Here is a 12,286-nt window from a genome sequence, read left to right on the forward strand (position 1 = left end):
TGCAGGCTGGGAGCCCGAGACCCGCCCAGGACCCCCTGGTCTTCCCCTGGGGCAGCGAATACTCGAGAGGTGTGACCTGTATCGGGCTCTGTGTTGGTCTGAAACGCAGAGTTTCAAACGTCACTAAAATACAGACACTGTCCTCGGCCTCCTGTGCGCATGCATGTACACAGGGCGGCATAATAAAAAGATAGTGAAAAGGAGCGAGGAAGGAACCATGTGCTCTTACCAGTTCCGAGGACAAGGTTAGTTGGGATTTGCAGGCTCAAAGGAGGTTTGAAAAGTTTGGGATGAGCAGCGCTGGGAAATGGGGATTCGAGCTAAAGAAACTCACAGTTGACCACAGAGCACAGTGGCGCAGGGGGTGCTGTCATGGGACAGGATGGATGGGGCAATGACCCCGAAGCTTTAGGACAGGAATGAGCAGGTTAAACGGTATGTGTGTTTCAAAGGCAATTTTAACTCTTACTGGGAATGAACTGGTACTCTGGTTGCATACATTAGTCCAGGAGGTTGGCGGATGTGAGATTGACCCTGACAGATGGACATTCCTCGTGCTCATTAACAGCAGGTTTCTGGGCCTTCAAGGCCAAGGGATTTGCAAAACTAGTGCTGTCCTGTGCAACCTTGCGGAAGAAAGCCTCCCCACACGACTCCCAGACTCCCCCACCTTTCCCCTCCGCTCCCTTTCTCTCTAGGTATCAAGGCACTGAAATCCACCAGGTTTCTTTCTCCTTTTGCAAGTGAAAAATGAGATGTGTTTTTTACATTTTGGCTTCTAGAACATCTTGGAGTTCAAAGCTACAGGATTGTTCAGTGCCTGGGTTGCTTACATTATACCTCGATTAGCAGATGTGGTCAGATGCTTTTAAAAAGCAGAATATAACCTTTAAAAGCTGTAAGTCAGAAGGCAGAAATAAATGCAGGTCTTTTGAAATGGGATACTTTTCCCAATGGGACAGTTTACGCATGAGCTTCCTCGAAGACCAGGAGACAAGTATCTTGGGATGCATTGCTTCTACCTGATAAAAGAGGTTCGTCTGCCTGGCTGGCATAGCTCAGTGGATTGAGTGTGGGCTGCGAACCAAAGTGTCGAAGGTTCGATTCCCAGTCAGGGTACATGCCTGAGTTGCAGGCCATGACCCCCAGCAACCGCACATTGATGTTTCTCTCCCTCTCTCTTTCTCCCTCCCTTCCCTCTCTAAAAATAAATTAAAAAAAAAAGAGGTTCGTCTGTAGAGCCACCTCTTCAAGGCATTTTTAGGAAAAAGAATTGACACAGATTCTTGTATAAATGCTGGTTGATGCTTTTAGCCTGTTTTAGGAATGGTGTGGGAATTGTCTACAAACAGATGTCTCGTGTTGACAAGAAGACCCGTAAGCCTCATTGCTGCAGGAAGCTAGGATACTGTAATGCAGACGGGTGGCTTGTAGATGCCTCTCTTCAGTCATGGCTAGGGCTGAAGAGAGCTTGGACTGGGGACGACTAATCCATGCTGAGGGTGATCTGCCACCCAGATTCCTGCCCCACCCAGGCCCACTCATTCGGACCACACAGCGGGGCGGCCCAGGGGTCTACACCTTCGTAAGCTCCCATGTGAACCTGACCATCAGTCTGGCCTGGAAAAAAGCCCAGGATTCAATGTGTCTCAGAACCATCAGGATTCTCCAAATTTCTGACCTGTGCTGTCAATTCACAAATGAATCCTCTGACCATCTCCTGAGATGCCAGGATTCTAGGCTGTGGATTATAAAGTTAAGACGCAGGCTTAAATATACACGAAGGAGTTGTCTTGCTTTCTGAAAAACTTTGAGACCTGATATGGATCCCTGCTTGGAGCTTGTGGCCCCGAGTGGTGCTCTGGGCTGTGCCAAGTGTTTTCTCGAGAAAGAAAGGAAGAAAAAGGAAGAAAGAAGAGGAAGGAAGGAAAGGAACAATGCATTACCGTGTTTCCACACCTCCACAAACATGACGTTTTGAGAAACGGTCCATACCCCAGGGAGTAAAAAGGGAACAAGTGCTTACACAGAAAAACAAAACTATGAGCCCAAGTTACTTAAAGTGAGTCTTGGTTCACATCACAATACAAACTTCCCAAACACAGGCCATTTAACCGGGAAACCCGTGGGTGATGAGGAAGACTGTTGACTCACGTACTCAACGCTGTGAATCTAAAAGCACCATTACCACTTGTCTGGAAGATGCAGCCGAATCAGGTTTAAACTGAGTCTGTGTATTGTTACCGTGATGTTGAGATCTGACTGCTGTGGAAATTCACACTGAACCTTGAGGTTAACTTGTCTTGCATGTTTGAAATAGGAAGTAGCGTTTACTCACATCTCATTAGAATGTTTATGTAGGAAACTAATTTGTGATTCACACTCGTTCTGTATCACTAAATCCACTCTATGGCTGTATTCATTTCATAAGTGTATCTGAATGGCTGAGTGGACCAAGATACTCACTCCCCTGGTCCTGACTTCCTCCCTACAGGGCAGTTTATGGAAATTAATTTGTGATCATGAAATTTAATTCTAAAAAGCTAACAAATACTTCCCTGCATACCACACCTATGAATGGCATTCCTTTTGTGGGCCATGGCTAATGTCCGAAAGATAAATATATGGAAAGACATGAGTCCAGTGAGTCAGTTTAAAGAAGACAACCTGTGGACTTCCTGGAAGCTGGGCGTGGTCCGGGCGATGTATGGGCCACACTGACGCGAGCTTTGAACTCCTTTAAAGCAGTAAGACAATGGGCCCAAAAGAAAACAGGCAAGGAATATGATGTAGTATTCGGAAGAAATTACAATGGCCAATAACACCCATGAAAACATGTCCAACGGGAGACAATTTTTTTCACCTGTCAGATTAGGAAAAGTTAAGTTTGATGGAAAGATAAAGGAAAAAGCATGCACATACATTTCTCCTAGGAGTATCAGTTCCTGCAACCGTTTTGGTCTGCAGCTTTATTAAAATGGACATAGCAGACACTCTTCGAGCTACCAATCGATACTCACTGCAGGGGACTCACACTCTGGATGTATTGAAAAGGTGTGTGTGGTGCGCATCTGCTAACTTCCATAGTAGCCTTTTTTGTAACATCAGATGAGAAGTAAATGAGCACTAGGAACATATCACACAATGTGACTAGTCGTGGATATGTAACCGATTACATGGTGTAACACCTTTGTGTAAATTTGATACAAATATGTAATCGAGTATAAAGATATAAACTTGAACAAAACCTGAACACACACTTATGACTGTGTGTACATGCCCCCAACCGATCTTTTCTAGGGCATACAAAACACAGTGGCCGTTACCCTTAGGGAGGGGGTGGGGAGGTCTTTTCACTGTACACCATCCTGTTCCCCTTCCAGCAACTGGTTCCCTCCCTCCGACTCGCTCACCCCAGTGAGAAAGTGGCCGTGCTGATTCTGGGCTCGTTTCAGGAGCCGTCCAGGTTCAATGTCTGTAAATGCGCCTCTACACTGGAAGGAATAGATGAATAGTTCTGGGCTCTGAAGGCACACCGGGAAGGGAGACTTAAAAAAATACTGGTATGGGGGGGTGGCAGAAAATACAGGCAACTGTAATTGAACAAGAAAACAATTTAAAAAAAAACACTGGCATCTGGTCCAATCCCAAAGACTCTGGTTTAGTGAGCACGGGGCGCATCCTCCTCGCACTGGGAGTCCAGAAAGCTCCCCAGGTGATTCTAACACGCAGCTGGTGGTGACAACCGCCCGTGTATGCCACGTTCATTGTTCCTCACTGACCACTAATGACCCCATCGGCTGTGATAGCCAGAGTCAAGCGTCTGAGGCCATTGCGGTCGCCAGCAGCACCTGTACATCAGGAATGGGGGGCTCAAGTGATGGACATATCCACGACACATCACTCCTGCCTGTTGTGCCAACATGCAGCTTCTACCAACTTTGTGGCCTTAGCTGACTGAAGCGGATCCTGTTTGTTGGGACTGTGGACTATTCTGGTTTACTTCCTCATGCTGTTTTTGTTTTAAAAATAATTAGTTTACGCCCTGGCTGGCATAGCTCAGTGGATTGAGCGCGGGCTGTGAACCAGGCATCGCAGGTTCGATTCCCAGTCAGGGCACATGCCTAGGTTGCAGGCCATGGCCCCCAGCAACCGCACATTGATGTTTCTCTCTCTCTCTCTCTCTCTCTCTCCCTTCCCTCTCTAAAAATAAATAAAATAAAATAAAAAATAATTAGTTTACCCAAAAAGGACATACAGATGGCCCGCAGACCTATGAAAAGATGCTCAATGCCACTAATCAGAGAGATGCAAATTAAAACCACAATGAGATGTCACCTCACGAGTGTCAGAATGGCTGTCACCCATAAATGAATAAATAACAAGTGCTGGCAAGGACGTGGGGAACGGGAACCGTCCTGCATCGTTGGTGGGAATGCAGACGGGTGCAGCCGCTGTGGGGAGTGGCATGGAGATGCCTCAAAAAATGAAAAATGGAACCACCTTATGATTCCACTTACGGGAATTTATCTGAGGAAACCCAAAACACTACTGTTCACTACGGCATTATTTACAATCACCAAGATATGGAAACAGCCCACGTATCCATCAGATGAGTGGATAAAACAATAATGGGACATTTACACAATGGAATACTACTCAGATGTAAAAAAGACAATTGTACCCTTTGCAACAGTGTGGATGGATGTGGAGAACATTACGCTAAGTGAACTAAGTCAGAGAAAGACAAACACCATAGGATTTCACTCATATGTGGAATCTAATGAACAAATTGAACTAAAAAGCAAAAGACAGACTCAGAGAGAGCTGGCCAGCAGCTCGGTGGTGGGGGAAGGGGGGTAGAGGGGTCCAGCAAGAAGGAAAAGGGGCGTACAGACATGGACAACAGTGTGGTGATGGGGGGGGGTGATGATGGAGGGAAATGGTAATGGGAAAAGTACAATAAAAAATAATTTCTTTAAGTTGCAGCCAAGATGGAGGTGTAGGTAGAAACCTTTTGCTTCCTCATACAAGCAAAAGGAGGACAACGACCAATCTAAAAACCACCACCAACCAGAAGTGCCCAAACTGCATAGAAGTCCAAAACTAAGGGATTAAAGAAACAGTCAACCAGACCAACCTACAGCGCCACAACGCAGCAAAGGGGATTGCCCCGCCCTGGTGAATACATAAGGCCCCGCCGCCCCCTTACAACTTATCAGCCGTGCCAAGACAAAGAAATGTGGCCCAAATGAAAGAACAGAGCAAAACACCAGAGAAAGAGCTAAGCGATGAGGAAATAGCCAGCCTATCTGATGTGCCAATCAAAACCCTGGTCATCAGGATGCTCACGGAACTGACTGAGCTCGGTTGCCAAATGAAGGATACCCAAAGTGAAATAAAGCAAAATGTTCAGGGAATCAACACTGACAGGAAGGAAACCAGGACTCAAAGCAACGATTCAGATTCAGAACAAAAGAAAGAAAGAAACATCCAACTGGAACAGAATGAAGAAATAAGAATTCAAAAACAATGAAGAGAGGCTTAGAAACCTCTGGGACAACTTTAAACGTTCCAGTATCTGAATTATAGGGGTGTGAGGAGAACAGCAAGAAACTGAAAATTTATTTGAACAAATAATAAAGGAAAACTCCCCCAATCTGGCAAAGGAAATAGACTTCCAGGAAGTCCAGGAAGCCCAGAGAGTCCCAAAGAAATTGGACCCAAGGGGGAACACACCAAGGCACATCACATAAAGTTACTCAAGATTAAAGATAAAGATATAGTCTTAAAAGCAGCAAGAGGAGACAGTTACCTACAGAGGAGTTCCCATATGGCTATCAGCTGATTTCTCAATCTTGCAGGCAAGAAGGGCTGGAAAGAAGTACTTGAACTCATGAAAAGCAAGGACCTACAACCTAGATTACTCTCCAGCAAAGCTTTTATTTAGAATGGAAGGGCAGATGAAGTGCTTCCCAGATAAGGTCAAGTTAAAGGAGTTCATCCTCGCCAAGCCCTTATTATATGAAATGGTAAAGGGATTTATCTAAGAAATTGAGGATCAAAAACTAAGAACAGTAAAATGACAACAAACGCACAACTATCAACAACTGAACCTAAAAAAACAAAAACAAAAACAATGAAAACAAAAACTAAGCAAACAACCAGAACAGGAACAGAATCAGAGAAATGGACAAAACATGGAGGGTTTTCAGTGGGGAGGGGAAGAATGGGGGGGTACAGGGAATAAGCATAATTTGTGGCATAAAATAGACGGGAGAGGTAAAGATTGGTACAGGAAACAGAGAAGTCAAAGAACTTATATGTGCAACCCATGGACATGAACTAAGGGGGAATGCTGGGGGATACAGGGCGGAGGGGGAATAAAGGGGGGAAATTGGGAGAACTGTAATAGCATAATCAATAAAATATACTTAAAAAATAATAATTTGTTTAAGCAACAATGCCCTCATACACTAGACTTTTACAAATTTAGCTTCACAAAAAAGATAAGGATCCGTACCTAAATGGTATTCGTGCCATGAAAGCCCATGTCGCTTCTGCTAACATTTGTCAGCTGTATTTTCAAAGAATCAGAACTTGGCAATGTTTTCTTAAGGGTGAAAAATAAGCAAGTACTTCCAAAGAACCAACGTGGCAAACCAGTGTCGCGGACACCGGCCCACAGAGTCCTGTGGGGGAAAAGGGACGGCATGGCTACCCTCTCAAGGGGAGGGCGCCTCGGAGCGGCCTGGCCACTCCCTCGAGGAGAACACCATGGACCCTTGCCTAGAAAACTCTTATTGGTTTAACTTGTGCAGGAATACAGGTACAGCTTATTAATCATTGTCAGGCAGAAAGGATCAAACGATAGATAGCACACAAGGAACTATTAGGGCTCATTCTGAGTCAGGGTCTATCAGCTAAAAGGCTACAAAACCTTGGGAAGCAAACTCATTTCCTGCTCGGGCCTTTATCATTTAATGAAGAGCATTCTTAGCAAAGCAGGTTTCACAGGAGTTTACGTATTCTTGCTTAGGCCTCATTACCCAGGGAACCTGCCCTTTCCAGCACAGGGCTGCACCGCCCTGTCATTGTTTCAGGCTTAAGTCAGGCAGAGGCAAGATAGCTAAGAAACTAGGAGACTTCTCGCAGGCAGAAATGAGGACTCAGGCTATGTCAAAGCCAAGGGGCGAGGGTCCATCACCCCCTTTCTCTGTAGCCCCCCAAGTCCTTCCCTGGAGCCTCCATGTGATCATGCCTGTCTTAGGTCATCCCCCCTTGGGGAATCTTACCTGTCATCAGCTAACTGATCAAACATTGGGGGCTAATTATGGACAAAGGAGCAGAAGCGGTGCTCCTGCCAGGGAGATAAGCTGTGTCTCCTTAGTGGCTTCTGGTCCAGAGGTCACTCACTCAGCCTTAGCCATGGGGGGGTTACAGCTCCTGAAACCAGGCAGGGTGGCTCCCAACAAATAAGTTTCTCCTATTGACCCTATGACTAACTTTCCCATTAAGCCAAATGTCCATACAACATACATATATTTTTGCAAGAATATACCTGACCAAAAGGAAAAAGTAGAAAATTCCAGAAATAACTGCTACATAAATATTCACAAAGTTAGGCCTGCTCTAGGTAGTTATGATTCACACAAGGTTTCTTTAAATGATTTAGATACAGAAAGTTTCCTTTCAAGTGTCAAATATGAGCATACACACGCAACACGAGCCTCAGAATTTTAATGGAGATAGTCTTAGTCTTCTAATATAAATTATAATTAATATAATGAAATGAGCCCTGGCAAGTGTGGCTCAGTGGATTGAGGGCTGGTGCTCAAACCAAAGGGTCACTGGTTCGATTCCTAGTCAGGGCATGTCCCTGGGTTGCCGGCCGGGTCAGGGCCCCAGTAGGGGGCGCATGAGAGGCAACCACACATTGATTTTTCTCTCCCTCTCTAAAAATGAATTAAAAAAATATTTTAAAAATAGAGTAAAATAAGTTCAACTTTAGGGTAGGGTCTTAATGCACACAATTTTAGTTTTCAAAATATAATCTGAATATAGAATTCTTTAAAAGTAATATCTGAAGAGTTAGCCATCATATATATTTTTATTTTATTACAAGATATTTTAAATTTTGGGCAGATACAATTGTAACAGAAAACCAGTTTCATACCAAAAATACACTTTCAATTACTTTATCGAGCAAATAAAACAATCTTCATTTATTTGCTTTTTTTAGAACAAAATGTACAGTAAAAATTAGATATTATACATGGCACAAGTAAGTAAGCATACATACAAAAAAGAACATGTACTAAATGTTCAGAAACAAAGTAAAAATAAATAGCAATGATAAAACTTTGAAAAAATAATGAGCATTTTAGTGGTGGAAAATTAATTACATATACACAGTTATATTTAATAGAAAGCCATCTCTTTGAAATTGCACAAAACAAGGAACCAATAAAGCATTAATTTTTATGGGATGTAATACTATAATCCTAGGACAATTTGCTGCTTAACTCCAGGATATAAAACACTTAGGACTGTAATATAATAAAAGGTATGCAGTACTGTTCGAGAAAGATTGTCTTCCTCAACTCACGTTAACCTGGAGTGATCCTATAAAAGGCTGTACAGGAAATTTCACAAAAGAAATATTTAATTCCCATGCCCACTCCATGCTAAGCAGCCAAAAATGGGCTTCAACGTAAACATGGTGAGGCAGTTAGAATACTTGATACTTTTTTATACTGAACACCCTTTTCGTGTCCTGAACACCCTTTTCGTGTCCTATAAAAACACTTGAATCATGATTGGCAGTCTCAGCACAGAAAATATCCCAGCAAAATGGATGGAGAAGTTGCTGCTTACCTTATTTTTGTGAATAAAATGTTTCCAGAGATAAGAATTTACAGTAAAGAAACATTAATGCTCAACGCCCTCACGACTCATCAGAGGTGCCCCTCCACGGGGTGGAGCGCCCGTGCACCTGCCCCGGGACGAAGCCGAGGCAGCCCGCCTGTCTCCACTGCGGCACAGCCCGCCCTCGGATAAAAATACACTTTGGGAAACCAAAAAGACTGCACAAAGGTCAGGAGCACCCTGAGAACCTCTCGGTGAAAGACGCTTATTACGTCTGCTAGGGCAATAAAAAAATATGTGCAGACTTAATTACAAATATTTACATTTTATACCAGGAACATGAGTTAGCTATTCAGCCGCTCAAAATCAACGACTCGCGGGCATTTTGGAAGGAGTGATGACGTGCCCACGAGTTTGTGGCCGCACCTGAATGCACAGGGTACAGTGACGACTGTGGTTCTTCTGCCTGTCACCTACCACAGCTGTGACATAAAACTGTTTACATTTTCAAAGCAGTACAACCAAAGGAACAGAGGAAATATTTTATTATCTCATATAAAATATACTTTAAGAACTACTGATCTCACTCATCTGCTCGACAACTTGCCCTAAAATCTCATCAACGACATCCACGTCGTAATTCACTTGCTGAAGGTCGAGGTCGGGCACGATCATGGCCAGCAGCTGTCCCACGTTAACTCGGAGAGACCGCAGTTTGAAGCTGCAAATAACAAACATTACATTTATTAGACGGACACAGTAATACAGTCTGATATTCATCTGGGGCTTAATATTTAAGGGAAACATTAACCCACTTATTTGATGATTCATAACTCGATGTAGTATTTATGTATCTGCTGGTCAGTAGTGTTTCCTAATACTAGAGGCTCTCTCTGGATCCAAATAATACAGTTTTGATTTGAGACTGGAGAAAACATGGTAAAGTATGTAAATTATAAGATGCTATTTACAACGTAAAATCTTCTAGACAACAACAGTGCTACACTAGTGAGAGAACTGGTCTAAGAACACATTTCCTTGGGTTTCAGCTCCCTTTGAGGAAAACAAACTGAATTGTCCCTGAAACACGTTCTAGGAGAGGCCCATTGTTGCAGGAGAGGAAAAACAAACAGTTCTGTGGTCAAATAAGCTTATAAGACATTCAGTTAAGTAATGTTAAACAAGACTTTTAAAAATGTAAGACTTCATGCTAAAGATCACTGACTACCCGTTTTTTAAAATACATTTACAGGAAGCTGTTTTGCTGAAAACACGGAGGAGTCCTGGATATGGTCACCACGATCATTCTCTCCACGTGCAAGTACACGCACCTGAACACCAACACTGCAGACCGTCAACACCTACAGCCACAAGCTTCAGAGTCCACGCGCAGTGCCCAGACACTGACCTCCCTCCGCAGGAGGACACCTCTGAGTGGGGAGGACACTCATCTCTGGGTCAGCAGTGTACAGAAAGGGGGCTGGGAACCTGTTTTGTTGGCCTGCCTGGTCAGATCGCCCAGGGCCAGACGTTGGTCGGATCTGACGTCACCTTCAGGCCAGCTGCGCTCGACTGGACTTCCCGGCCCATCGCCCACCTCCCACCTCCCACCTCCCACGGGGGGGGGGGGCCAGGGCCCAGACCCTCTTCGGGCCTGCTCTGCAGACACTACCAACCACCCCACGTCCCACCGAGAATATCGCCCTCCTCGGAGCCGAAAACCATCTACACGAACAGCAGAGAGAAGACTAGCGTGACCCTGTGACCCATCCTTTAGGTCTCTGATGGTCTCCAGCTAATTCCTGTGTACCAGAGAGGTCACAGACCCCTATTATTGAAGTCCAGGAGAAATATCGTGATCTGCACACGCAACTTTAAGTGTTCACATAGTTCAGATAAGTGAAATGAAACACTTTTAGTTATACATTTTAGTTAACCCCATGTTACTAAAATCTCATTTCATCATATTATTAAAGTGTATTTTTACTAAGGTATTTTACATTCCTTTTCTTTTCATACCAGGGCTCCGAACTCTAGAATGTATTTTACACTGAAAGCATGTCCCAGTCCAGATCCGTTCGATTTCGAGTGTCAGGGGCCGCATGTGGCGGGACTGCTTCCGGCGGCAGGCGCCGTACGCTGCGCTGCAGCTCGGGGACCTGCGTTTCTACAGCCAGCACCAGAGATGCCCGTGCTCCCTTGCAGAAACACCAGCTGGGGGCCGCTCCCCACACCTTCCCCTCCGTGCCCGTGCGAAGCGCTGCATTCCTTCTGTTTCCGTGAACGGAGGCCGCTCAAGCTCCCCAGCCTCAGCTGCCCCGCGCAGCAGCGGCCGACGTCAGGGAGGGCGCCCTGGGGAGCCGAGGGCCTGCCGCGCCCGGGAGGAGGCCCCCTTCCCGACAGGCGAGCCCCCGCACAGACCCCCCCTCACCTCGGCTTCCCCGGCTCCCGGGAACGCAACGCATCAGCGCACGGCCCCCATCTTATTTTTATCTGACTGAGGGAGGGTCATCGTTCCTTTGCTGTGTTCTTGCTTTCACAGAACGTCTTTCTAATAATCAAGCCCTTCTACTACGGCTTTTTTTTTTTTTTTAAGTAACTTCGGGACCTCCTAGAGGTTGGGACTGGGGAAGACACGGCGTTAAAACGCGGACAGCAGCCCATGGAGAAGCGGTGCCGCACGAGACGGGCAGTGGCACCTGGGAACCCGGCCGACGCGGCCCTCGCGGCACTCTGGCGGGGAAAAGGTCTCAGCCCTCGGCGCGTGCTCACCACCCGGCACACTCGCCAGAGCTCGTGTGAGCCACGCCACCGCCCGCCGGGGAGAACGCCTCGCCCATCGTCTGTTTGCGCTCGTCGGAACAGTTAATGAGGACCAAGGTACCCCGTGCAAAGGGAACCCAGCATTCCAAACCGCTCTGACCGACCAAGTGCTTCATTCCTTCAAAACTCCTATTTCACTTAAGCTGAACCCCAACTGTTAGTTTCCTGAAGGGAAGCGTGACGACGTGCACTTCTCCCACGCTCAGCGCCGGGACGCCGGCAGCCGGCAGCCAGCAGCGGCAGCGGCCGGAGAGACGAGCGGTCAGGTGCGCGCTCGCTGCCCCGCCCCGCCCCGCCCCGCAGCCAGGCCGCAGCCGCGGGCCCGCTCCACGGCATTACCTTTCCCCGTCGGCGTACTTCATAGACTCCTCAGCAGCACTTGAGGTGGACACATCGGGTCCTTTTTGCTGACTTGCAGATTTTAATTGTTCAATCTCGGTTTTCAGTTCTTCACACTGTATACGGATTTGTGACTTCTCCATTTCCAATAATTCAACCTGACAAAAAATTGATTTAACTATAAAATTTTAAAAATGCTATCAAAGTATAAACTTAAGCTAAGAAAAGTGGGAAACCAACTTGATGAAAATTACCA

At 45.8% G+C, this 12,286-nt stretch overlaps 1 protein-coding gene across 3 annotated transcripts in view; it reads right to left on the reverse strand.

The window, feature by feature from the left end:
- Positions 1-8,091: 8,091 nt before the first annotated feature.
- MORC3 (MORC family CW-type zinc finger 3) overlaps positions 8,092-12,286 on the reverse strand; it is a 39,128-nt gene continuing 34,933 nt past the window's right edge. For all 3 annotated transcript variants that reach the window (XM_045852565.1, XM_045852567.1, XM_045852566.1), the window contains 2 exons: positions 12,031-12,188; positions 8,092-9,589 (listed from right to left, as the gene is read on the reverse strand). In XM_045852565.1, coding sequence (XP_045708521.1) covers positions 9,436-9,589; positions 12,031-12,188 — 312 coding nt within the window. In that variant the 3' untranslated portion in view covers positions 8,092-9,435. The remainder of the gene's footprint in view (positions 9,590-12,030; positions 12,189-12,286) is intronic.

Source organism: Phyllostomus hastatus, unplaced genomic scaffold (assembly GCF_019186645.2).
Source record: "Phyllostomus hastatus isolate PE091 unplaced genomic scaffold, TTU_PhHast_1.1 phas_contig_948, whole genome shotgun sequence".
NCBI lineage: Eukaryota > Metazoa > Chordata > Mammalia > Chiroptera > Phyllostomidae > Phyllostomus > Phyllostomus hastatus.